At 62.4% G+C, this 25,095-nt stretch overlaps 3 protein-coding genes and 1 long non-coding RNA gene across 5 annotated transcripts; 3 read left to right on the top strand and 1 right to left on the bottom strand.

Annotated features, from left to right (window-relative positions):
- Positions 1-545: 545 nt before the first annotated feature.
- On the top strand, positions 546-2,840 carry SLC30A2 (solute carrier family 30 member 2). Its single transcript, XM_082777452.1, has 8 exons — positions 546-694; positions 929-1,128; positions 1,391-1,537; positions 1,635-1,788; positions 1,863-2,019; positions 2,184-2,289; positions 2,378-2,512; positions 2,592-2,840. Exons 1-8 carry the CDS (start codon positions 645-647, stop codon positions 2,735-2,737), a joined length of 1,095 nt encoding a protein of 364 aa, XP_082633578.1. The 5' UTR covers positions 546-644; the 3' UTR covers positions 2,738-2,840.
- A 132-nt stretch (positions 2,841-2,972) lies between these two features.
- EXTL1 (exostosin like glycosyltransferase 1) lies at positions 2,973-9,861 on the bottom strand. The gene is made up of 12 exons (XM_082777448.1): positions 9,388-9,861; positions 7,998-9,069; positions 6,186-6,279; positions 5,985-6,092; positions 5,560-5,679; positions 5,343-5,475; positions 5,131-5,240; positions 4,669-4,764; positions 4,502-4,588; positions 4,143-4,303; positions 3,876-4,050; positions 2,973-3,792 (listed from the first exon to the last, which is right to left on the bottom strand). The coding sequence occupies exons 2-12, from the start codon at positions 8,909-8,911 to the stop codon at positions 3,610-3,612; spliced, it is 2,181 nt and encodes a 726-aa protein (XP_082633574.1). The 5' UTR covers positions 8,912-9,069; positions 9,388-9,861; the 3' UTR covers positions 2,973-3,609.
- Positions 9,862-11,357: 1,496 nt separating this feature from the next.
- PAFAH2 (platelet activating factor acetylhydrolase 2) lies at positions 11,358-16,300 on the top strand. Its single transcript, XM_082777451.1, has 11 exons — positions 11,358-11,506; positions 12,724-12,822; positions 12,975-13,125; positions 13,350-13,446; positions 13,530-13,598; positions 13,748-13,862; positions 14,326-14,439; positions 14,594-14,685; positions 14,768-14,938; positions 15,059-15,207; positions 15,517-16,300. The coding sequence occupies exons 2-11, from the start codon at positions 12,733-12,735 to the stop codon at positions 15,609-15,611; spliced, it is 1,143 nt and encodes a 380-aa protein (XP_082633577.1). The 5' UTR covers positions 11,358-11,506; positions 12,724-12,732; the 3' UTR covers positions 15,612-16,300.
- A 57-nt stretch (positions 16,301-16,357) lies between these two features.
- LOC309886516 lies at positions 16,358-20,211 on the top strand. 2 transcript variants are annotated; one of them, XR_014318943.1, is made up of 3 exons: positions 16,358-17,732; positions 18,051-18,267; positions 18,861-20,211. It is a non-coding gene; the product is annotated as an uncharacterized lncRNA (long non-coding RNA). The 2 variants fall into 2 exon arrangements; XR_014318944.1 differs by having other exon boundaries at positions 18,855-20,211.
- The last annotated feature ends 4,884 nt before the right edge of the window (positions 20,212-25,095 follow it).

The following is a 25,095-nucleotide window of genomic DNA, read 5'->3' as shown; positions in this document are numbered from 1 at the left end:
GAGGCCGTGGCAGGGGCGTGCTCCTCCTGCAGAAACACAAACAGAGCTCAGCCCCTGCCCGAGGGGAAACTGAGGCTGCACAGGGAGCGGTGCTCTGGGCTGTGCCCTGATTGCAATTAGCCCCGGAGCAATTAACGCTGCTCTCAGAGGGGGGCAGGCAGCAGATCCGACCCTGCCCCCTGGGCACGGCCCCAGCTTCACCCACCCAGCTGGATTTAAACCCGGGAGGGCGGCCAAGGGCTTATCATAGTGGTGATCCGGGCTGTCTTTGGGGGTTGGGGGGCTCCCCATCCTCCTGGGGTGACCACAGCCAGGTCCTGCCCCACACACAGCCCCTGGGGCACCCTGGGGTGCTTAGAGGGGAGCAGCTCAGAGCAGCCCCCCTGGCACCGGGACCCCCCCCCAAGGGTGCAGGGTGAGGCAGGGCCCCCCCAGGGGGGGCGAGGCGGTGGCGGCGGCAGGCGCTTTGCAGCCGGCCTGGCCCTGCCTCCCCCGGCTTGGCTTTGCACACGAGTCCCCGGCGCTTTCACACGGCCGCCACCGAGGCCACCGACTGCCACCGGCTGCCACCAGCGCCCGCCACGCACCCACCGGGGTCACCGGCCCCGATCCTGACCCCAACCCCAACCCCAACCCCAACCCCGATGGCAGCCGGCGAGGAGAAGCGGCACCTGCTGACCGAGGGCGCAGCGGGGTAAGGGGGTGCCCTGCGGGTTGGGGACATGCACGTGTCCCCCACATTCCCCTTGGGGGTCCCACGTGGCGTCCCCAAAAGCCCTTTGACCTGGGGGGAGCAGCACTGAGCATGAAGGGAGGGCGGCGCATCCCCTCTATCCCCCCGGTTCCTCCACCCAGGCACCCCGCTGTGCCCAGCGCCAGCACCTCCTGGTGCCCCGTTGTCCCCCCGCTGTCACCCGTCCCCCCACAGGTCCTACCTGGGGACGGTGCAGGAGGACGGGCACGGCTCGCTGCGGGGCCAGGCGCCCGCCCTGGAGCTGGGCACGCGGCGCCGTCGCCACTGCCACGCGTTGGGGGCCGCCGACCACCCCGGGCAGCAGCAGCGGGCGCGCAGGAAGCTCTACGTGGCCGCCGGCATCTGCCTCGTCTTCATGCTGGGGGAAGCCGTGGGTGAGCGCCGGGTGCGGGGTCCGGATGGGGTGGTCGTGCCCTGAGCGGCTGCGTGGCCTCTCCCGTCCCCATCTGTGAAATGGGCGCAAGCTGGGAGCGGGCAGGGCGCCCCGTTTGGGTTTGGGGTGATCTGGTTTGTGTGTGGGTCCGGGTGGGGGTCTCCCCTTGATCTCTTCCCTCTTTTTGTGCGGGGTGGGGATCTTCAGTGCGGGGAAGATCTCCCCACCCCCCCGATCTTCTTTTCCCTTCTGTGTGAGCGCAGGTGGGTACCTGGCGCACAGCCTGGCCATCCTGACGGACGCTGCTCACCTCCTGACCGACTTTGCCAGCGTCATGATCAGCCTCTTCGCCCTCTGGGTGTCCTCCCGCCCCGCCACCAAAACCATGAATTTCGGCTGGCACCGAGCAGGTAACACCACGGCCCCCCCCCCGGGAACCCCATTGGGAAGCATCCCGGTGCAGTAGGGGCACCCCGGGGTGCGGTGACAACGCGGGGCTCTCTGCAGAGATCCTGGGGGCCCTGCTGTCCGTGCTCTCCATCTGGGTGGTGACGGGCGTCCTGGTGTACCTGGCGGCCCAGCGCCTGCTCTCGGCCGACTACGAGATCGAGGGCGGCGTCATGCTCATCACCTCCGCCTGCGCCGTGGCCGTCAACATCGTGTACGTACGACGTGCTGGGGGACAGGACGGGACCCCCGTGGTGGCCGGGGACGTCACTGCCACCCTGCCCGCAGGATGGGGGTGGCTCTGCACCAGACGGGGCACGGGCACGGGCACGGAGCGCCGGGCGAGCAGCCCAACGCCAGCGTCCGCGCCGCCTTCGTCCACGTGGTGGGGGACCTGCTGCAGAGCGTCGGCGTCCTCGTGGCGTCCTACATCATCTTCTTTAAGGTGCTGGGGGCCGAGGGGACGCTCGGGAGGGGGACACGGGGATGGTGGCTTGCCCATCCCTGGCTGCACACGGGGGGGAGATGGATGGGATGGATTCTGATGGGGATTTGGAGGCCGGGGGTGGCACTCAGGGGGTAGATCTCAGCCTCTGCCGCCTCTCCCAGCCCGAGTACAAGTATGTGGATCCCATCTGCACCTTCCTCTTCTCCGCCCTGGTGCTGGGGACAACGCTCACCATCCTCCGCGACGTCCTCCTCGTCCTCATGGAGGGTAGGGACCCGCCGGGGCCGGCGGGGTGGTGAAAACCACCCATGGGTGCCGTGAGCCCGACACCCACCCTCCCCGTTCTCCCCCCCAGGCACCCCCAGGGGCATGGACTTCAACGCCGTGCGGGAGACGCTGCTGGCGGTGGGCGGCGTGGAGGCCGTGCACAGCCTCCACATCTGGGCGCTGACGGCAGCGCAGCCGCTGCTCTCGGTGCACATCGCCATCAGTGAGTGTGTGGGGGGGGGAAAAAAAAAAGGATTTGGGGGCTCACCCAGCCCCCTGACACCCCCCCAAACTCCTTGCAGACGCCGGCGCCAACGCGCAGGAGGTGCTGGAGGAGGCCAGCTCGCGGCTGCAGCGCGCCTTCCGCTTCCACACCACCACCATCCAGATCGAGAGCTACTCCGAGGACATGCGGGACTGCCGCGAGTGCCAGCCCCCCCGCGACTGAGCCCCCCGAGCCCTGGCACCCCCGTCCTGCTCCCACGAACTCTTAGCAGGAGGCAATAAAGCAGAGCAAAGCGAGTGCCCCACCAGGGGACGGCCCCGCCGACGGGCGACCTTGTGTCCGCGGGGTTTGGTCTGCGGGCGACGGGACCAAGGACGGGGCCAGGGCTGCGGAGAAGGGCGGCATGGGGAGGGGGGGGGACACCTTGGTTTTCAAAGTTTCAGTGCAGCCAGGAAAAGCAGCTGAAATACCCCTTTTATTTCGCTTTGGGGAAAAAAAAGGGGGTGGAGGGGCGCCTGGGGCGGAGCCCCTGGGTGCTTGGGGTCCGTCCCAGCCTGGGGAGGGAGGGAGGGCGGAGGGTGGACGCTTGCCCTGCTCTCACCTCTTATCGCTCCCCTGTTTGCTTTTGGGAAGCTCAAGCACTCGCTGTCCCCTCCCTGCTGCTCGTGGGGTGGGGACGGTGCCCGAAACAATCACAGGGACACGGGCACCTCTGCAGCACCCAGCAGGGACACTGCTGGTGTAGGGCAGCCCCAAACGCAGCCTCCTGGGTGCTGCCACTGCCTGGGGACCATGAGTGGGAACGCAGCGACCACCACCAAGCCCTGAGGATGTCCCCAGTGTGCTGGGCATGGTGGCACTGGGGTCCCCTGCTGTGCCACCACCGTGCACAGCTGGCTCATCCCGCATCCCGCAGCCTCCAGCCGGGCTCCGCTCACCCTGCATCCATCCCCGTGCCTGCCCTGCCCTATATCGTACTGGTAAAACCCAATACCAAGTAAAAACCCCGTGGGCAGCCACCCCAGCGCTCGCTCCGGGAGGGATCCGCTGCTCCCCTGAGGTCCGTGCGGTGGGGTCGGGGTGCCCGGCGGGGCTCAGGGCCTCTCCAAGTGGCGATATTTCTTGCGCAGGATGGAGACCTGGTCCTTGAAGAGCACGGGGTCGAGGCGCAGCTGGGAGGACACGAGGGGCATGTACCCGAACCAGTCCACCAGCTGGTTGAGGCAGTCCTGCTGCTGCGAAAAACCCCCGCTGCTGCTCGCCGCCGTGCCCTTCACCTGGGCGGGGGGAAAAGCGCGGGGTTCAGGGGCTCTGCTCCCGGTTTGGGGAGGGTCTCAGCACCCCCTCCTCGCCCCCTAACCTGCTGCTGGGGCACGGCCTCCTTGTGCTGCTTCCTCTGGGCCACCTTGATGGGCGGCAGCTTGGTGACGGCGGCCACCAGGACGTTCATCAGGATGTCCTCGCAGGCGGCCAGGCCCCCCGCCAGCTCGCGCAGCCCCGCGGGCAGGTACCCGGTGAAGAGGCTGTGATAATACCTGGGGGAGGCGGCGAGGAGGGGGCAGGATGTGTCCGTGCCCCCCCCTCAAGCTCGTGGGGCTCCCCCCGGCCTCCCGGTGCGCTGGGGTACCTGTGGTAGAAGGCGGCGGCGGTGAGGACGATGGAGAGCTCGTTGGTCCAGCGGGAGGTGTAGCCCCAGCGCTGCTGCTCGGCGTCCCAGAAGTGGCTGGAGGCCAGGAAGCCCACGATGCGCTCGGGGAAGCTGCGCCACACCACGAAGGCAAAATCCACCTGGCACAGGGGGTGGCATCAACAGGGACCCATCGCCATCCCCAATGTCCCCCCCGAGGGGTCCCCTGGGTGTGGGGACACGGGGACAGCGGGCACGGCTCCCTGTCAGCCCCACGGTGGCCGCTGAGCATCCCATTTTCTCAGCACGGGGCTCATCCAGCTCTGTGGGGTCGGGGATCACGGTGCCCACGGCCTCACCTCGCTGGTGGAGAGGCTGCTGTGCTCATCCAGGCTGAGCACCGCGTCCGTCCGGATGGCCGCGTAAGGGAAGAAGCGGTCGCTGGGCTACAGAGGGGGGGGAAATTAAATTTGGGATGTGCCCCCGGGTGGGTGCCCGGCTCCCCGCACGTCCCGGCTCCTCGTACCTCCCTCCTGCCCTCGATGACGCTCAGGGGCACGGTGATTTGGGGCCACTTCTCGAGCGGTGGCGGTGAATTCTCGCAGCTCCACAGCACCAGGATCTGCAGCGGGGTGGAAAAGCAGGGCTGGGGGGCACCACGAGGGGGTTTCCCCGGGGCTGCCCCCCTGGGACGTGTTGGGGTTCGCAGGGCTGAGCCCCCCCCAGATCCGGCAGCGGGACCGGCTCCAGCTCAGCTCTCAGTAGGGCTGCGCCTCTTCCACCCCAAAACCATCCCACGAGGGTTTGGACCCAGGATGCAACCAGGGGTGGCCCCAGCACCGCGAGGAGGGGGCAGCTTTGTCCCCAAGGGTGACACAAGCACTGTCAGCCCCCCCATTCCCACCCCAATCCCACCCAAATCCCACCCCAGCCCCCGGGAACCTGCCCCATCATGCCCCCCGTTACTCCATCCCCCATCTCCCCCCACCTGGGCGCAGTACTGGGACCTGGAGACGGCCTGGATGAGCCTGAGGACGGGCTGGGACAGCGGCGAGACGACGCGGATGAAGGCCGTGAACTTGTCAGAGGGGCTGGAGCCTGCGAGTGGGGCCGGACAGGGGCAGAGGAGAAGCGTCAGGACGCGCACCAAGCCCATGGTGCTCAGCCGGGGGGGTTTGGGGGACGCCATGGGGGTCCTACCGTGCTGCAGGTAATAAAAGGGGAAGTCCCCGATGTGTGTAGAGAAGTCGGGCAGGGCCAGCAGCCCCCCGGGGGGCGCGTTCCAGAGGAAGCGGGGCCGCGAGCGGTGCGGGAGCAGCCGGTCCTTGATGATCTGCGAGGGGCCGGGAGGTGCCGTCAGCGCCCCAAAGGGTTCCCCATAACCCAGTTGGGGGGGTCCCCGTGGGGCTGTGCTCACCTCCAGCGTGGTGTGCACGATCTTGTCGACGGAGGAGAAGTAGGCGTCCCACAGGAACTGCGTCTGCTGCTGCAGGGCCAGCACGCGCTCCGGGTGGATGCAGCGCACGGTGGAGGGGATCTGTGGGGCGAGCAGGGCTGGTTTAACCCCCCCCAGGACCTCCGTATGGTCCCAAGGGGTCCCCCATAACCAGTGCCATGGCCACAGCCCTCTCTGTGGAGCAGGATCAGGCCTGGGACCCCCCCCGAGGGTTTGCGGAGATGTCCCAGGGCTGGGACAGGACCCCCAGCACCCCCACACAGGATGGGGTAGTTGACTGCAGAGCTTTTACACCCCAAAAGCAGCGACTCCTCCGCCACCTCTGGGGTCAGCCCCCCCCAAAAAAAAACTGGTGCCCAGCACGGGGCAGGATCCGGCCCCGGTACCTGCAGGAGCAGCTTCTCACTGCCCACCACGGCGGCTTTGCTCCAGTCGATCACCTCGGAGAAGGGCAGCTCCCAGCCATCGCTCAGCAGCACGGGGATGCAGGCGGCCTGCGAGGGACCCCACAGGGGCTGGGACAGAGCCCGGGGACCCCACAGACGAGTCCCTTGTCCCATGTCCCCCCCCCGGAGCCCCCCCAGTACCTGCAGCGCCTCCAGGAAGCGAAAGGAGCCCAGGCGCCGGCCGCGGGGCACGATGCAGAAGGTGGAGTTGTGCAGCAGCTCCTGGTAGTCGAACCTTTTTGGGGGACGTGGGGGGGGTCAGGCACTGCCCCCCACACCCCCGTGCACCCCACGGGGTTTTGTTGGCACCCTACGAGGCCGGGCACCCATCCTTGTGGGGTTGGGATGGATCGGGGCTGGGCTTGGTGGGGCTGCAGCGCCCTGGGGGGTGCCCACCAAGGGAACCCGTGGCAGAGCCAGGAGCCAAATTCACCCCAAAGAGCGGGGTCAGGAGACCCCCGGTGTTACCCGGGGGGGAGCACAGCCCCCTCCACGCCACCCCACAACGCAGCACCCAAACCCCTGAGCCCAAAATCGCGGTGATTCCTGCGCTGTGCCCAGGCTTGTAGGGCAGGAGCAGCCCTGCCTGCCCCGGCAGCATTTTTTTTTTATGGGGGGGGGACAGAAGGGCCGGCAGGGCCCCAGGCGATGAAAGCCCCGTCTGTGCTGCTGGGGAGGGGTGACCGCACCGGAAAATCCAATATTGACACGGAGCTGGGACAGACCCCGACTGTTCCTGCCCGGAGGGGATGGGGGACACACACACGGCCTGGCCGGGGGGGCTGCGGGGACAAATTGGGGCTGGGCCCCAAGGGAAAGGTCTCCCAGACCCGGCCGTGGTGGGGACGTGGGGATGAGCCCCCCTCAGTGGGTGTTGGGGCACCCTGGAGCATCCCCGCAGGAAAGCAGCACGCAGATTTGGGAACAAAACCCACTGCTGTAGGATCATCCCTGCATCTCCTACAGACACCAAATCCCCCAAATCCCGGGGGGCACTCCCTGCCTCGCCAACACCCCAAATCCTGGCCAGACACCCCGTGAAACCACAGCAGTGACAACCCCGACGGCGACATCCTTAGGGCCAGGCACCTCCAGCGCTCGCCTTTTGGGACCACCCCGCTGCCACCCGCTCGGAGGGGACCCAGCAGGACGTGTCCTGGGGGGGTCCGAGCATCCCGGGGGGGGTCCGAGCATCCTTTTTGGCCGGCAGCCGTGGCGGGGAGGCTGGCGCCGGCCGGGCTGCGGGGCCGAAACCTCCCGATGGAAATATTTGGCTCGTGCCCCGCTGTGGTTTCCGGGCACTTTTGCCGTCAGGGCTTCCTTGTTTTGTTCGGGGCCGTGCCGGGCGCCCACCACGTCCCCCTCCGAGCGGCTCCGCTGCTGCCGTGCCCCGTCCCCAAAAAACAGCCCCAGGGCGGGGGCTGACGGGGCCGTGTCGGGGCCAGGCGATACCCGAGCGGCCCCAGAGCCCTGGCTAATCCCAGTGCCCCCAGCCCCGGCTTCACTTTTACCTCCCGGCACCTCCTAAGACGCTTTGGGGATGATGTCCCACGCGGCCCTTCCATCTGCTCTCGGGGTCGGGTGGCCGCGGGATGTCCCCGGGTGGCAGGACCGAGACCTCCCTGCTTATCCTCACCTCTCATCCTGGCCCCAAATCCCTTTTTTTCCACCCAAACCACCCTGGCTGAGGGCGGGACAGGGAGGTGAGGAGCCGGTGTGCAGCTCCCCGGTCCCGGGACCCCACAAACTCGCCGAACTTTGCGTCCCCATCCCGTTTTGCAGTGGGTGCCACCGCACATTTCCCCCGATGTCCCCAAGGGGGGAGCTTGGGGCTGGGACGAGGCCGGGACGCGGGGGGACAGCCCCAAATCCTCCTCTCTCCCCATTTCCCACCCCCCAGACCCGCAGGGCTCCCCCCTTTCACCCTCCCACCCCCTTCCCCACCCCACTCACTTCTCGTAGTCCACGTTGTCCTTGTCGCAGCGCTCGTCCTTGTGCTTCTCCCAGTCCTTGCCGTGCTTGCAGGTGGTGAGGGAGACGATGTCCTTCCCGTTGTGGATGTGGTGCAGCGCGTTCCTGGTGCCGGACCCGATGCCGGTCAGGTATCTCTTCCCCTTGAAGGCCAGCAGGTATTTTTTCCTCGGGGGCACCGCGCCGTGCCGCAGCCTCCCCTCCTGCCCACCCCGCTGCGGGTGGTCGCGGGGGAAGAGAGGGATGGAGACGTCGAAACCGGGCCTGAAACTCCCAGCATCAAAACTGGCTTTGGCCAACATGGCCTGCCCGACGTCAAAACCCAGCTCCTCGCCGTAGTGGGGCCAGGTGCCCGAGTAGAGGTTGAAGACGAGGTGGTTGCGGCCCCCGTTCCACAGCGGGGAGGCGCCGAGCTCCTGGCCCAGGCCGGGGACGTAGCGGGCCGAGAGGCGGTCGCGGTCCAGGGTGTCGATGGGCAGCACGAAGAGGCAGGCCTCCTCGGGGCGCCGCGTGTGGTAGCGCGAGCGCTCGAGGGAGGCCAGGATCTTGCCGTAGCTGTCGGACACGGGCTGGCCGCGCTGCCGCGGGTAGGTGAAGACCTTGAAGCCGTGCCGCCGGCAGCGCCCGAGGTCGAAGCAGGTCTCCATGCGGCACCGGGACGAGGCGTTCAGCCGGGGTGAGGGCGGCGGGGGGGCCCCGCGGTCCTGCAGCTCCTGGGGGTCCGCGAAGCTTCCCAGGAGGGAGCGATCGGCCCAGCGGGGCCAGCGCCTCGGGGACCCGGCTCTCGGCTGGGAAATGAAAGCCGAACGGCGCAGGCGGTCCCCGAGGAGGAGGAGGAAGAGCAGGAGCCAGGAGGCAAGGAAGGCCACCAGCAGGTATTTCTTCCTGGCCTGCATAGGGTCACGCTCGGCCTCGGCGGCTCATCGGGCTCCGACGGCTGACGGAGGACGGTGGCAACGGGGACGGCTCCGGGGTGGCCCCCGGTGTGCGGGGACACCGAGGACCCGCGGTCCCCTCTCCGTGCCCGGCTCCGCGGGGTCTGGGGAGCCTCCGGCTGCGGGGCAAGAAGCGGGGCCGGTGCGAGGCGTCCTGCTTGGTGTCCTGCTCCTGTCCCCTCGGTGTCCCGCTCCTGTCCCTCCCGTGTCCCTCCCGTCCCCCCGGCGCTGCGTTTCCTCGGCTGGCTGCGGTGACAATTCCACCGCCGCCGCTTGGCCCGGCTTCAAATCCCTGGAGAGGCAGCGAGGTCGCACGATCGCCTCCCTGCCAACTGTGTCAGCACGGGGGGGGGCCACCGGGACACCCCCTCCCCATTTCCCTCATCTCTCCCCCCCTTTTTTTTCCCCCCTCCCCAGCCCCGTCCCTGTCCCCGTACCTTCGGTGCTCCTCCGGTGCCCTCGTGGCTGGGTGCGTGCGGCCGCCCCGATCCCATCCCAGCCCCCCCGGGGGGCTTGGAGCCTCCCTAGGAGCAGCGGGGGGAGGCTGCGGGTCGGTCCCAAAGCCCCCCCGGCCCCCAGCCCCAAAAGGGACCCCGGTGCTGCCTGCAGCCCATTGCGGGGAGGGGATTGGGATTTGGGGTTGGGATGGGGGTTTAGGGTTGGGATTGGGGGTTTGGGAGGGGGATTTGGGATGGGGATCAGGACCGGGATGGGGTTTGGGATCAGGGTGAGGACTTGGGGTTGGGATTTGGGATTGGGACCAGGATTGGGTTTGGGGGCGGGATTAGGATTAGGGATTGGGATTAGGGATTGGGATTAGGGGCGTCCCGGTTTTCTCCCCCTTCCCCACGGTGCCGTCAGTGCCCCCGGGTGCCCCCCCCCCGTCACCTCGCTGTCCGTCTGTCCCTGCCCCGTGCTGTCTGTCCGTCCCGTGCCCTGTCCGTCTGTCCTTGTCCCCCCCCCACGGGCTTTGCTACCTGTGCCCCCCCCGGCTGGCTGTCCCCGGGACCCCGTGGCAAGCTGGGGTCCCCCCCCCGTCTGTCCGTCTGTCCGTCTGTCCGTCCCCCCGGCTCTGTCCGTCTGTCCCTCCCCCGGTGCCCCCCCCACTCCCTCCCCGCGCCCCCTCCCCTCGGTGTTCCCCCCCTCCCCGCGCCCCCTCCCTCCCCGTTCCCACCGTCACAACAATCGCCCTCGGCCACGCCTCCTCCTCTCCCATTGGCCGTTCCCTCCCACTGGGCGTGGCTCTCTGACACTCCCTCCTCCCCCGGCGACCTCCCATTGGCCGAGCCGGCGGGGGGCCCACGTGGGCCGGGGGTTCCCCGCGGTGGGAGGGGGAGCCCGGGGGTCCGCGGGGTCCTAGCGCCGACCTCACGGCTCGCCCCGTGGCCCCACGCCCCGTGGCCCCACGCGTGTCCTTGCTCTCGGGGGGGTCTCTGCCGTGACGGGGAGCGTCAGGCCTGACCCCCCCTTTACCCCCCCGCCCCAATTAGCCCTCCGCTGGGCAAACTGGAAAAAAAACACAAAAAAAAACTCGAGTGGGAGAGTGAGCCGCGTGAATCCTTTCAATGGAAACCCGGGGACACGCGTGGGACACGGGGGGGGGTTTCCGAAAGGGGGTGGCTCCCACGCGGGACAGGGTGGGCGACCCTGGGGACAGGCGCGGTGACACCCCCGGAGCCCACCCGTGCCTCAGTTTCCCCGGGGAGGAACCGAGCGCAGCGGGAGCCCCGCGTGGGCTGCGTGGGCAGGAGCTTGGCGGGGCTTTTGGGTGGATTTAGGGGGTTTTAGGGTATTTTTAACCCAGGCTTTGGCTCTTTGCCCGGCCCAGGGCACAGCTCGGCCCCGCGGGGAGTTTTAATCCCCAGGGGATTACGGCGGGGGGGGGAGCCAGGGCACGGAGCGGGGGGGGGGGGAGCGGGACCCACGCGTGGGGGGCGTGGGGGGGGGCTTGGGGGGGGGCGTGGGGACCCTGGGGGGGGCGTGGGGACCGTGGGGACCGTCCCAGCCCCGGCTGCAGGGCAGGCAGGGCACGGCAGCGCCACAGGTTGGTGGGACTGGGGGTGAGTGGGGCACTGGGAGCTCTGGTTTTGCACTGGTTTTATACTGGGAGCTCTGGTTTTGTACTGGGAGCTCTGGTTTTGCACTGGGAGTTCTGGTTTTCTACTGGTTTTGCACTGGGAGCTCCGGTTTTGCACTGGGAGTTCTAGTTTTGTACCGGTTTTGCACTGGGAGCTCTGCTTTTGTACTGGTTTTGCACTGGGAGCTCTGGTTTTGCACTGGGTTTGCACTGGGAGTTCTGGTTTCCCACTGGGAGCTCCGGTTTTGCACTGGGAGCTCTGGTTTTGCACTGGGTTTGCACTGGGAGCTCTGGTTTTCCACTGGTGGCACCGGGAGCTCTGGTTTTGCACTGGGAGCTCCGGTTTTGCACTGGGAGCACTGGGCACTGTGTCCCACACTGGTGGCTACTGGGAGCTGTAGTCCCCGCCCAAGCGTGGCACTGGGAGCTGTAGTACTGGGAGCACTGGTGTGTGCTGGGAGCTGTGTCCCCCTGCACTGGTGACCGCGGGCAGTGCTGGGAGGGGTACTGGGGGATACTGGTGCCCGGGGGGTGCTGGAGCTGGGGGGCACAGAGGGTAACTGGGAGCTCGGGGGGCTGTGGGAGGGGCAGTGGGAGCCAGAGGAGGAACTGGGACAGGGGTCACTGGGAGTTACTGGGGCAATGGGAGTTATGGGGGAGCACTGGGAGCCAGGGGGGGATACTGGGAGCTATAGGACGGCACTGGGAGCTATTGGGGGGGGGGGCACTGGGAGCAATGAGGGGGCAGTGGGAGCAATGGGGGGGAACTGGGAGCTCTGGGGGATACTGGGAGCTCTGGGGGGCACTGGGAGCTCTGGGAGACTCTGGGAGTTATGGGGGGGGTACTGGGAGCTATAGGGGGGCACTGGGAGTTTTGGGGGGTACTGGGAGTTATGGGGGGGGGGACACTGTGAGCCAGGGGGGATACTGGAAGCTATAGGAGAGCACTGGGAGCTCTGGGGGGCACTGGGAGCTCCGGGGTGCACTGGGAGTTATGGGGGATACTGGGAATTATGGGGGTCACTGGGAGCTATAGGGGGGACACTGAGAGCTCTGGGGGGCACTGGGAGCAATGGGGGGTACTGGGAGCTATGGGGGATACTGGGAATTATGGGGGAGTACTGGGAGCTCTGGGGGGCACTGGGAGCTCTGGGGGGCACTGGGAGTCATGGGGGACACTGGCAGTTATTGGGGGGTCACTGGGAGCTATCGGGGGAGCACTGGGAGCGCCCTGGGATTTGCACTGGTAACTGGGAGCACTGGGGGGAGCCCTGGGAGCTGCAGGCAGGGCTGTGCAATCCGGGGGGGGGAGGGGGGTTGCAAGGCATGCTGGGAGCTGTAGTCCCCAGCCAGGGGCATGCCGGGAGCTGTAGTTCTGCGGGGGGGGGGGATGGGGACAGGGCTGTGCCCCCCATGTCCCCCCCATATTCCCCCCATGTCCCCAGGGGGCTCTGAGCCCCCCCAGCCCCGCGCTGCCCTCTTGCTCGCGCTCCCCTTGTAGGGCCCGGCCGGGTTTTGGGGTGGGATGGGGACGGCGGGGGGCAAATGGGGCAGGGGATGGGTTAAAAACCCTCAGCCCCATTGGGTATGGGGCTGGACCCCCCAATATCAGCTTCCACGCGGGGTTTCGGTGACGGGGTAAAGGGCTGAATGGGGTTTGGGGTGCGGGGCACGGCCACTGACCCATTGCCTGCAGCCAGGGGCCATGGGGGGGGAGCAGTCGCTGGCGCTGCCCCCGGGGAAGGGACCCCACAGCGTGGGCTGCGTGGACGTCATGGTGGGACACACACGGCAGGTACGGGACGGGGATGGGGACGGGGACGGGGATGAGGACGAGCAGCCTGAGCTCACCGAGGATGTCCCACGGTGGGCACGGCTGTGAGGGGCGCAGGGCACAGCCCCCGGTGTCCCCACACTGTCCCCCCCCCCGTCCCCTCTCTCCCCCAGGGGCTCTTCCTCCGCCTCTTCTACCCCTGCGAGCCCCGGGCGGGGGCCGAGCGGCCTCGCTGGATCCCCCGCTACGAGTACAGCCGCGGGATGGCCCAATTCGGCGGCCGCAGCCCGCGCTGGGGCGCTCCCCTGCTCCACGTCGCCTTCGGTAAGGGGGCACCCGGCACCCCGACCCCATCCCGGGTGCCACCCCTGACCTTGGACCCTACTCCCTTAGTGGGATTTGAGGCCGCAAACCCCATCCCCGGTGCGAGGAGGATGTGGGGAGGGTGCTGCGGGTGGTGACGGGGCCAAGTGGGGTCCCGCTGTGGAATCAGCACCCCGCTGCCCGTCCCCCCCCGTTTTTTCTGGGGTCCCTTCTCTTCCCCGCAGGCTCCTGTAGGGTGCCGGTGAGCTGGAAGGGGCCCTTCAAACCCCGCAGCGGCGGCTACCCGCTGGTCATCTTCTCCCACGGCCTGGGGGCTTTTCGGTAGGAGGACGGGCTGGGATTTAGGGCTGGAGCTGCGACGGGGACCCGGGTGGGAGCCCTGACCCCATTGGGACCCTTCACAGCACCCTGTACTCGTCCTTCTGCACGGAGCTGGCGTCCCGGGGCTTCGTGGTGGCGGCGCTGGAGCACAGGTTGGCACCCAGACCCCGCTGCCTTGCGGGTCCGGCGGTCCCAGGAGGGAAACGACCCCACTGGTGGCCCCGCCAGGGGTCTGGATATAGGGCAGGGGTAAGGCAGGGGTGCTGCCCCCCCCATATGTGCCCCCTGCCCTCCCCTGCAGGGACGGCTCAGCCTCGGCCACATATTTCTGCGCGGCGGAGAGCGGGCAGGAGGAGTGGATCCAGCACCAGCGGCTGCCCCCGGGGCAGAAGGAGTTTTATTTTCGGAACATGCAGGTACTGGGGGGGCTGGGGGGGGCTACGGGTGCTGCTTCCCAGCCCGTTTGCTTCACGTCCACCCCATTTCACAGCACGGGGCACCGTCAAGGGAAAAAGTTCCCCAGAAAAATGCCCCCACGAGCTCGTGCTCGTGCTGAAATTTTGCGTTGAAAGGGAACAATAAATCCAGCAGAGATGATTATTTTTATAAATATAGCAGAGGCTCGGCCGAAGGGCAGCGTGACCCCGGCACGGCTCAGCACTGAGGGATTTCGGGGGCTTTTGGTTATTTCCAGCGGTCTGTGGTAGCAGACGGAGTGAATCAGAGAGAAAAAGGAAAAAAAACACCCCAAAAAAATTCACCGCAGCCCTGCAGGCTTAGAGAGAAGAGCCTGGGGGGGACACTGGGGAAAGCAGCAGGGTGAGGACCTCTGCCTGTAATTAGCAGGGGGCTAATTGCCTGGGGTAACTCTCGCTGCAGGTTCATCAGCGAGCGAACGAGTGCGTGCGGGCGCTGCGGCTCTTCCAGGCCGTGCGCGGCGGTCGGCCCGTCCCCAACGTCCTGCACCCGGACTTTGACCTCTCCGTGCTGAAGGTGCCCGGAGCTGGGGGAGCACCCGGGGGGCTTCGTCGAGCTGGGGGGGTCGTGCCCCTGCTGGGTGCCCCTCACAGGCAGGATCGGCTCATGGTTCATGGGGTTTTTCCTGGGGGTGTGTGCGGAGCCACGCCGGGTCACCTTTTTTTTTCAGGATGGCGTTGATCTGGCCAAAGTGGCCGTCATGGGGCATTCGTTTGGGGGTGTAACCGCTGTGCTGGCCTTGGTGAAGGAGCCCAGCTTCAGGTGAGCAGCTCCGGGGATGCTCCCGAGGGGTTGGGGGGCCGGGGGCTGCCCGAGGCCAGCGCCGTGTGTCCGTGCCGTGTAGGTGTGCGGTGGCTCTCGACGCCTGGATGTTCCCCCTGGAGAACACGCTGTACCCGGAGGTGCCCAGGCCCGTGCTCTTCATCAACGCCGAGAAGTTCCAGACGCCGGAAAGCATCGCCAAAATGAAGAGGCTGAGCTCCAGGAACAGCCAGACGAGGATCATAACCGTGCTGTGAGTTGGGGCTGGGGGCAGGCACCCGCTGATCCCCCCAACCCCAAAAGGAGCAGCGAGGAGCTGGCCGGGAGCAGGAGCAGCCCTTCCATGCTCCCTTCTTTCCCTTCCCTTCCCCAGGGGGTCCGTGCACCACAGCCAAACCGACTTCGCCTTCCTCACCGGGAAGCTCGTCAGGCGGATCTTCAACGTGGGGGGCACCCTCGACCCCCACAAGGGCCTGGACATCATCAGCCGGGCGGCTCTGGCCTTCCTGCAGAGGCACCTCGGTACGGTGTGGGTATGGGGATGTTGGATGGGGTTCGGGAGAGCACGAGGGCCCTCAGCTTGCAGGGCTGCCTCCCCGGGGTTGTTTTGGGGCTTCCCATCCCATATGGCCATGAGCCACGTGGCTCCTGTCCTCCTGTGGCCGAGGCTCTGGCACCCCACAGGGTTGGGGGTCACCGGTTGGGAAATTTTGGGGTCTCCCCAAAGCTTTGCTGCACAAAGCAAGGCGCCCGGTGGCTGCTCCTCTTTTAGACGCGGGGCCAGGCCGGGAGCTGCCGCAGTGACCCCGTGCCCGGCTCTGCCCCACACAGACCTGCAGGAGGATTTTGACCGCTGGGAGCACCTCCTGGACGGCGTCGGCGACTCGGTGGTGCCAGCAGCACCTCCCTGCCTCTCCAACCTCTAACCCCGGGCACCGGGGAATCATCTGCTCGTAGCCAGCACGAGGACGTTTGGAAGCCAGCCCCGAAGAGCAGGAGGGCCCCTGGGGACAGCAGGGCCTGGGGGCTGAGCGTGCGGGACGTGGCTGCGGCGCTCGCCAGGAGTGCCAGGAAATCCCTCCCAGCCCCAGGGCTGCAGCGGGGCAGCAAGGGCTGAGGAGCTCGGGGAATAAAACCCCAAGGGACAAGGACTTGGGATCCTTGGGGTGGTGGCCTTCTGGCACGCGTGGGGCTCGAGGGCACACGTGGCAGGGGCAGGGTTGGGGACGGAGCAAGCGGGGCCACAAGAACCAGAGTGAAGACGCAGCGAAAGGGCTCCGAGCGTGGAGGTGAGGCAGATCTGACCGGGAAGCTGAGCTGGTCGCTGGCTTCAAGCACAAAATTTGGGGAGGGGAAAGAGGGGAGGAAAGTGGTTTAAGGAAACATCTCTGAGCAGCCTGGCAGCACCACGAGCAGGCTGCAGGCTCAAGCACGTGCTGGAAGCAGCCCAGAAGCCTCTACAACCAGCAATACCGGAGCCGTGAGCACAGGGGCTGCTTTTTTAGGAGGGTCCGGTCCTCAGCTGTCCCGAAGCAGCCTGGTGGCATGGTGGCTGCTGGTTTAGGGCCCCGCAGACCCTCCCCAGATTTCCGTATGGGCTCTGTGCTGCAGGACGCACTGCTTCGGCACCAGCGGGGTGGTGGCACGCCACCTGCCCGTCCTTTGTCCCCCGCTGCCACAGCTCGTGGGACCCTACAGGAGCAAGGTGTCCTCGGGTTTGGGGGCCTGAGCTGTTCCTCGCCCGGTGCCAGCAAACCCCAGGGCCCTGGGGGAAGCGGGGAATGGAGCAGCAGGGTCCTTCCCTGCCCCGATGTGACAGCCGCGTCCCCTCCTCGCCGTCTCCTTTTAATCGAGGGCTGGGGATGCTCTGGGGTGGTGAGGGGAAGGTGAGGGCAGAGGACACATCTCCTGTCCTCCCCCCGTGGCACAAAGGGCCGACACGGACAGGACCAGAAGCTCCCGGTGCTTTTGAAGCTTTTGAGGCTTCCAGAGATATTTTTTAACTGATTTACAGCCTCTGGTGCTGGGAGCAGGCTGGGGCGTGATAACGCTGAGATGCTGAGGGTGGGGTGGGGACGCTCAAGGTCGATTTCTGCAGTGATTTGGGGGGGACAGAGCCTGTTAGGAGGTGGCTGTGCTTCTGCATCCTGCCTAACGGCGAGAGGCAGTGACTGGGGCCCTGTCCCCAGCTCTCTTCTTGCCCAGAAGAGGAATGAGGAGAGATGGGAAGAGCCCTGGTGTTGCTGTGGCCGCTCCATCGTCCCCTCTGAGCTCCCCTGAGCTCGGCTGCTGTGGGATCCCTCTCCCAGCACCCCCTGACCCCACTGCCAAGCGGTGGAGACCTCTGCCCTGCTTCCCAGCTCGCTTGCTTTGCTTCGCTGGGGCTGGCCAGAAAGGTTTGGTTTTGTTTTGATTTGATTTGATTTGTTTTGTTTTATTTTGGCAGGAGGCAGCAGTTCAAGGTTAGCCTGGGCTGCCAGCTGCCCCACTGACCCTCCCTTATCAGCTCTGGGTCAGCCTGAACCTACAGAGCGGGGCTGAACGTGACAGAGCTGGGTTTTAAGCTGTGGGGTCCCGCTGGCTGTGGGGTTTTTGGGTTGTGCTGGTTATGGGGACACAGCCGGCCCTGGGGCTCTGCTCTGGGAAGGGCTCACCTCCAGCCAAGCACCTTGCGTCTCACCGGCTTTCCTGCTCAAACCGGTGCCTTTAAAAATAAATTCGAAACAAAACAACAACAAAAAAACCCAGCTGCCCATTTGTATTCCCCTCACAGCTGTGCTCGCAGCCTGGCCGGGGTGTGAACGGGCAAATTCCTCTTCCCCACGCCTCGCCGCAGCGCAACCTCCGCTCGCCGACCTGCTGCGGCTCCGCGGGCTCGGGGCTCACAGCCGGCAGCACCAAGCGGGCGTGCGGCTCCCAGCAGCTCGGAGCTGGCTGCATCCCCTCCATCCTCCCCTCCAACCTCCCCTCCAACCTCCCCAGCCCCTGCTCTCTGTGGCTTCCTCCTTGCTGGGAAGCCCCTCACAGCTGCAGGACCCTCCCAGCCCGTGCGTGCAGGCAGCGAGGTGCAGGGAGGTGCAGGGAGGTGCAGAAACGTGCAGCGAGGTGCAGGGAGGTGCAGCAATGTGCAGCGAGCAGCCCCAGCCTGCCGCAGCGTTTGCTGCTCCTCAGACAACCTCGTTTACTCCACCGAAGCTCCCCCGGTTGATTTAATTAATGCAAATTGAGACTTGCGTTGAAACCTCCTTTTAATTACCATAGCGATTACTGGAGCTGGTTTATTGTTGTTGGGTTTTTGTGTGTGTGTGTGTGTGTGTGTGTGTGTGTTTTTTAATTTATTTTTTTTCTTGTGTTTTGTTTTTAAGGGACAAGGCCTGGATTCCCAATGGCTTCCCAAGGTGTGCAGCCCTGCAGCTCCGTGTGTGCCAGCAAGACCCCCACGAGCTCTGGGCGAAGAGCTCAGTGCCTGGCTGCGGCACCAGCCCCGAGGAGCAGCCAGGACGTGGATGCAGCTCTCGCCCCAATCCTACCCCAAACCCAGCAGCACCCACTTGAGCAGAATTCCTGGGATTCCGTCGCTTGGTGAGTACGAGCTGGCTTTTGTGTCGATTTTTTTTTTTTTTTCCTATGGGAAACCAGAACTTGGCTCCGCGCGAAGCTGGTGGGAGACACCCAGCTCGGCAGCACGTTGTCACCCAGCTTCCAGGCCGCCTCGGGCTGCAAACCCCGGATGCTGGCAGCCACGAGGGCTTCGCCTCAAATTTTGTCACCTCCCTGAGCACCAGCTCCTCCTGCTCTGGGTGGCACAGCGGGGCCAGGGCACACACTTACTGGTACCCTGCTGCGATGCCGCGGGGCTGAGCTGCTCCTGCGATGCTCGCTGAGCTCCCCAGGCCACCAAAATGCAAAGCTGCGGGCACAGCAGGCTCCCAACCAGCTGCATTTGGAGCATTTTGAGGGGATAAATGTGTTTTTTTTGAGAGTTTGCACTCTGCAGCAGGAGCCCTGTTTTGGGCTGCAGCAGGACAAGAAACGATCCCTGATTAACAGGAGGGAAAGGACTGAGGGAAACTGAGGCACGGGAGGAGGGAAGGGGCTGGGTGGGGTCTCTCTAGTTTTGGGATACCCCAAAACGCATCGCAGGGATCATTTTTGGTCATTTCCCCCAGGTTTAGGAGGAAGCCCAGGCTGCAGATCACTGGTTTATTGCCCAAAAGGCAGAGGTGTGCTTTCCCCCGTGAAGGGCTGCCTTTGTTTGCCCGTGGTGGACGTGCCCGGTCTTTTTTTCTCTTAATACACACAAATATTGATCCATTATGGACTGAAATGAGCAGGGGGAAAAGAGATCAACCAGCACCGAGCAAACGTGAAGCTCAGGTATTGTTTCCCTGCGACTGGAGGCAGCCAGCGGGATGGAGCAGGAATTAACCCACGTGGATGCAGAACCACGGGAGGAGCTGGGAGGGGAGCTGCTGCTTGTCCTGGAGGCACCGGGATCTGAAAACGAAGCTCTGCTCCATGTGGCCAGGAGGTCGGAAGGTGCTGTTAACCCCCCTGTCTTGGTTCTGTGGCTCACGCAGCCCGTGGGAGGAGGCGTGTGGTGTTGTGTCGGCGGTGTCTGACCCAGATCTCGCCCACAATTTGTGCTTCCACTGCAGGACAAATACCTGTGGGTTCCCCGAGTGTGGCTGCACGGAGCGGGGATGCTTCCAAATCCTGCCTTTTGTTCCGAATCTGACCTTGCCCTGCCCGTCTGAAGGAAGCCAGGCACCTGAGAATTGCGAATCCACCTGCAGATCCCTGCAAAAAAAAATAAGAATTATTTCCAAACGTGCACTCGGGGAGGGCAGGCTGGGCCTGGGGGGTCGTGCCAAGCCCATTCCTCTTGGATTTTGACGCCGGGGAAGCCGTACTCCTTTAAGAGGGTTTCCATCCCTCAGCTCCTCCCATCGTGACACTTCCGAGCCACATCTTGTCTCGAAAGGGTGGCAGTATTTTTAACTATATCACGCCAGGGATGTATTAATAGCACAATGGGCTCGCCGAGCTTCTGCGCGAGCTGAGCCCATATTTTAAATTCAAGGAACTAATTAGGAGAGAGGGAATAATTAGTGCGACACCCGGCTTTCCTTCCCAGCCCCCCCCCCCCAGTCCCCTTCATTTGCAAAGAGCTAAAGCAAATGTCTTTGCTGGAATCTTCTGTCGCTCTTGAATATTTTATGGCTTCCCTGTGCGTTGCTGTTCCAGGTGGCTGTCAGAGCCGTGCTGCCTCCCCTGCTCCATCCCAGCTGAAGGGGCTGACTCTGGCACTTCTGAGACGTAATTAGTGCCTCTCACGTTGGCTCCCGTGCAAAAACCCGGCCGTAAAGCCCTTCTTAGCGCCTCTCTCGCAGCCCCTTGCCATGGCTGGGTGGTGCAGCTCGGTTATTTTGGAGCCCTGGGCTGTGCAGAGGCTTCGTGGAGTGGCAAAGTTCTCGGCACTCCATATGGGAAGCGCGGAGACGGCGCCGCGGGTGGGAGCAGGAGGGGAAAGCGGCGAGGATGCTGAGAGCAAGGAGGGGGAAGCCAGGCGAGGAGACCTCCGGGCCGGCTTTCCCTGCGTGTTTCTGGGTGTTATGGGGCTGAGACCACGTGTAGGGCGCTTATTCTATCGGGCAGGTTGCTCCCAGGACCCCACAAGTGCCTTGGGGGATCTGCTGGTGGCATGAAGGAAACCAGTGGCTCCGAAATGCTCCCCGCTGCAGGGAGCGGCAGCTCTCCCCGGCGCGAAGTCTCCGGTCTCTAATAATAGTCGGGCTCGTGCTGAAGCCTTTCCCTCGCTCTTGCCTCTCCCCAGCCATCTGTTTTCAAGAAACTTGTGGAATTCGAGCCGCTGAGATCTCATCCATATTTACCGGCGGGGCAGGGAGCGGCTTGCAGAGCCGGGAGCTGGGACGGGAGACGAGGCCGAGGTCTGGAAGGGCTTCGATTGCACAAAGCCCCATTTTCTGAGGAAACAAAGAGCGAAAAACACGCCAGGAGAGAGGGCAGTGCTCCTCTGTGCCCCGGCCTGGGAGGAAGGGCAGCGCTCTGACAGCCACGGGGCTGCACCCGGGGTTAAGGTGCCCACGAGCCTCTGCCAAACCTTCAGGGTCTGTCACCGTCCCCGTGTGCTGGGGGATGGTTTGCAAGGACAGCAAAGTGCTCGTGGAGCCTCTGGCATCAGTATATTAGGAGCTTATCATATTTTTCCACCCTCTTCATAGCCTTATAGCTCCCATCACCACAGTATGTGGGTATCGTGCGGTGCCGTTGTGTGTTAAGAGCTGAGTGTGATGTCTCAGGGTTATATTGCCCCAATTTCAGAGCAATTAATTTATATTTCCATCTCTCTTGCTGCAGGCGCAATCGCCATCTGTGGTGAGTGCTTTTATTTGTCTTTTTTACTCGTCTTTTACTTGTCTCTTTTTATGGAGGACTTAAGTGAGTTCGAGTGAATTTCTCGAAGAGCAAACCCACAACGGGAGCCAGGCGCCCTGCCTGATGTCAAAAAATTAAATCATTTCCAACAGCACACCAGCAAGTGCGATTTTTTTTTCCAAAGGGAACATTTTCTTAATGGTGTATCTCAGCATAAATACAGTGTCAGCCTAAACCCCACCAGTAAGCAAACACCAATTACCTTACGCACTCCTTGCCCAGGGGAGAGCTTTCACGGGGAGGCAGACACTCCCTGAAAGTCGTGTTTTCCTCTTCATTTCCACGGGCTCCTAGGCTGCACGTGGGCTGAGACGTGTTGGTACCTGATGATCAGGGAGAGCTCTGCAGCCACCAATTTTTCCTGCAGGACGTTTCTTCCAGGCAGCAGCACGTAGGTGCCAGCACCGCGTCGAGGGGAGGAAGATCTGCCGGAGGTGAGCACAAAGCCTGAAAAACACGGACAGGAAAAAACCTTGCAGCCCCTCTCTCTACCTCTGAGAGCAATTTTCTTTTCAATTACCATCTCCTCTAGCATGTTATTTATTGTGGAAGTGTGGCTATGGCTGGTTCAGGTCAGTGTATTGGATTTCTGGCTTTAAATTGAACTTTACCAACACGGAGCCTGTTACCAGGCTCGGAGAGGCACTTGCTGCTCGTGTCACTTACAAAGGCGCTTTACAACCTCCTCTGCCTAACAAACAAGCTGTCAGCCCGTCCACCGTGGGTGCTTCAGGGTGGCAATTTTATACTCAGCGCACTTCCTTATTAGAGATTAAATATTTTTGCCAGTTAAAAGAGCTGCCGTGGGCTGAGTCGTCGCCTAATTCTGTCAGCCTCTTTGTGGGGTCTTGCGATAAGCACGTCAGAGGAGACTCTTTAATCTTCGTGCTAAATCTGATTGCGCCACGGCCTAAATTCACACGTACGAGGAGTCCTCGGGATGAGACCTTGATTCATCTGCTTCTCGGGGAGCAGAGCGTGTTGAGACGAAGCCGAGGGGTCTCACACTTCGTCTGTGCCGGGAGCGAGCTCCACTTGAGCTGGCAGCGAGCAGTTGCTGTGACCAGCACGAGGGCAGCGATTTTATGCAGGTGCACTCATCACTGGCAGCCACAGACCCTGAGAACAACTCAAATCCCCAGTCTGTAAAAGCCTTCGCCCCTTCCCACTCTGGGAATATCTCCTGCAGGTTCTGCTGTGGTCCGTTAGTGTCCCAAGATGCACAAATTGGTCTGATTCATCTGGCTGATCTGGTTAGATTTGGGCTTCAGTGTGTTCCTTCTTGAGCCTTTTATTTTTATTTTTATTTTTTTGGGGGGTTAAATGGTGGCATTTTGAAGGAAATTTCTCGTCATGATGCTTGTTTTTTTTTTTTGAAAAACTGGAATTAGAGCAAAAAGCTCTTCTTGGTGATGAGGAGCCCAGGAGACAAAAGCTGCTGCAGCCACACGCTGCTCGGCTTGCCGAAAGGAGTCTGTTTAGAATCCCAGTAAAAGTGTTGATAAACACAAATCAAATGCAAATTGAATAAAAGCCTTTCATATACTCCATTCTCATTGAGATCCGACGAAAATAAATTCCACACAAACAAGCGGGTCTTATGAAATGTTCCAAAAATAAAAACCCTCCTGCAATGAGGCCAAAAATGAGATCGTCTCCATGCATTTCCAGCTGCTAAGGGCTGTAATTCCTCTTTGTATTACAGCAGTGCTCCAAGATTTTGGCTTAAATTGAAACCAGTGGTGGCAGGTGTTGTGAAGAGGTTAGTAAAGAGTCTCCGTGTAAGCAACACAGAACAGAAAATGTCAGAGCTGAGGACAGATCCCAAATCTGATTCCCAGCACATTGCCTCTTACGTATGAGAGCTCTTATCTGAAATAAATGATTTTGGCTGTAAAGCTGGTCTGCAAAGGAAGGTAAGTTACATTCACGTCTTTCTCTCTCTCTCTCTCTCTCTTTTTTCTTTCCTTTTTTTTTTTTTTTTTTTTTCCTTTCCTGTGAAGAGCCCAGGAAATAAGATGGAAAGCACTGAGAACAGCCCCTGCATGACTGCAGTTATAGCTCAGTCTGCATCCCTTCTTCAGAAGCTGAAAATGATGCTTCATCATCATCTCTCCAGGGGATGAGGAGTGACTAAAGGCAGTCACAGGTACCAAACAAAAAGCCCCAAGCCCAGGAAGCTTTATTTCCTTTGGGAAATCCTGAGATCATCCCAGGATAAGCTCACTGATTTTACTAAAAAGCGTTAATATTAAAGCATCCAACATGCTGTTGATCCACATGGACGCTAATTAATGAATGATAAAGCAAAACACAAGCTGATGACACGATCTCTTGGCTTCTTTGTCTTCCAGCACCATTTAATGCAATTTAATCCAAGCACTCAAGATGTTTCACTTAAAAACACGTGTTGTGTGTGATAGCAACGCGTATACTGCTGGGTTTTGAGCCAGGAACCCTGTAAATGTACCAGGCGTGATCCTGAATGGCCAAGCAGGCAAACCATTTTGAATCTGAAGCCCCCTCCACCCTACAAAAGCTCCACCATGCTGCTGGAAAATGGCTCTTCCCATGCCCAGCCAGCCACTCCGACAGCAACCTCTCCCAATTCTAGCAGCTCGGCGGCTGGATGTGGTTTCCATGGAAATAGACGTCAGATCAGCAAAAAACAGGGCAAGTGTTTAAAATAATCTCTGTTTTGAAAGCTTCATATATTTCTGTCACAATATTAACCTTCCTTAAGGTAGGGTTTTTTATTTTTTTGGGTGCAAAATCCGTGGTTTTGAGATTGTGCACGAGAAGGGTGGGTCCCCTCGGAAAAGTCCTTTCTTTGGTATTTTGGGTACAAAGACTGCGCTGCTGGGCTCGTGTTGCAGCAGAAGATTTGTGCTTTTCTCTGGCCATCTGCCTTTTATGTGTATTGACTCTTGGTGTTAACTCAAGTGACTGCAGCACGAGAACTACCGCAGCAATCGTACACGAGTGATTTGTACAGAACATGCAAAAACGCAGCCAGTTCATTTAAAACCCATTTGCGAGCACGCCACTTATCTATGCGTGGTAATGGCGTTATCTCGGGAAGGGAACTGCTCATAATGCAGCCCGTAGGACAAGGGAGGGTCCTCTATATGCAGCCATTGCACATTATGTATCATGGAAATTGTGTTTTGAAGACAATTGTGGCTTTTCTGGACCTGCTGGTGTCACCTCATAGGAGAGGGTGGCCAGGTGGCCACCCAAAATCGTCATTCGTTTGGGTGGCCATCCAAAAACGTCTCCCAAAACGTCATTGCAGGGGCTGTGGGGCCAACGCATTGCCAGACTCAGACCCTGTGGGCTCAGCCTGTGGTGGCTGCAGACTGGAGGTGAGCAAAAGTACATGGCGGTCATCTTGGTGATGACCAAGAGACCCGAAATGACCATGGCCATGAGATGACCAAAGACGCTGAGACAACTGGCTGGCCTTGAGGTGACCAAGGCTCCTCAGGTGGCCATGGCTCTGCAGCAACCAAGGGCCCTGAGGTGGCTGTCACCTTGAGGTAGCCGTGGCCCTGAGGTAGCCATGGCTCTGAAGAAAGTGTTCCTGAGCTAGGTGGCCGTCCCTGAGGAGTAAGTGGCCGTCTCTGAGGTAGATGGCCATCCTTGAAGTGTAAGTAGCCATTCCTAAGGTAGGTGGCCATCCCTGAGGTGTAAGTGGCCATCTCTGAGGTAAGTGTTCCTGAGGTAGGTGGCCATCCCCAAGGTATAGGTGGCCATCCCTGAGGCATAAGTGGCCATTCCTGAGGTGTAAGTGGCCATCCCTGAGGTACAGGTAGCCATTCCTGATGTAAATGTTCCTGAGGTGTAGGTCACCATTCCTGAGGTATCGGTGGCCATTCCTGAGGCGTAAGTGGCCATCCCTGAGGCAGGTGACCACCCCTGAGGTACAGGTGGCCATCCTTGATGTAAATG

This window comes from Aythya marila, assembly GCF_965140915.1.
Source record: "Aythya marila genome assembly, chromosome: 22".
NCBI classification, from domain to species: domain Eukaryota; kingdom Metazoa; phylum Chordata; class Aves; order Anseriformes; family Anatidae; genus Aythya; species Aythya marila.
This window is presented reverse-complemented; position numbering and strand designations above follow the sequence as displayed.

Excerpts from the sequence above, each read along its gene's own strand:
- SLC30A2 (XM_082777452.1), top strand. The coding sequence starts at position 645 with ATGGCAGCCGGCGAGGAGAAGCGGCACCTGCTGACCGAGGGCGCAGCG. Across the intron at positions 695-928 it reads CTGACCGAGGGCGCAGCGGG|GTCCTACCTGGGGACGGTGC; the intron begins GTAAGGGGGTGC and ends GTCCCCCCACAG. Across the intron at positions 2,290-2,377 it reads CCTCCTCGTCCTCATGGAGG|GCACCCCCAGGGGCATGGAC; the intron begins GTAGGGACCCGC and ends TCTCCCCCCCAG.
- EXTL1 (XM_082777448.1), bottom strand. The coding sequence starts at position 8,911 with ATGCAGGCCAGGAAGAAATACCTGCTGGTGGCCTTCCTTGCCTCCTGG. Across the intron at positions 6,280-7,997 it reads GACAACGTGGACTACGAGAA|GTTCGACTACCAGGAGCTGC; the intron begins GTGAGTGGGGTG and ends TCCCCCAAAAAG. Across the intron at positions 5,241-5,342 it reads CTTTTATTACCTGCAGCACG|GCTCCAGCCCCTCTGACAAG; the intron begins GTAGGACCCCCA and ends CCCCACTCGCAG.
- PAFAH2 (XM_082777451.1), top strand. The coding sequence starts at position 12,733 with ATGGGGGGGGAGCAGTCGCTGGCGCTGCCCCCGGGGAAGGGACCCCAC. Across the intron at positions 12,823-12,974 it reads TGGTGGGACACACACGGCAG|GGGCTCTTCCTCCGCCTCTT; the intron begins GTACGGGACGGG and ends TCTCTCCCCCAG. Across the intron at positions 13,863-14,325 it reads TTTATTTTCGGAACATGCAG|GTTCATCAGCGAGCGAACGA; the intron begins GTACTGGGGGGG and ends CTCTCGCTGCAG.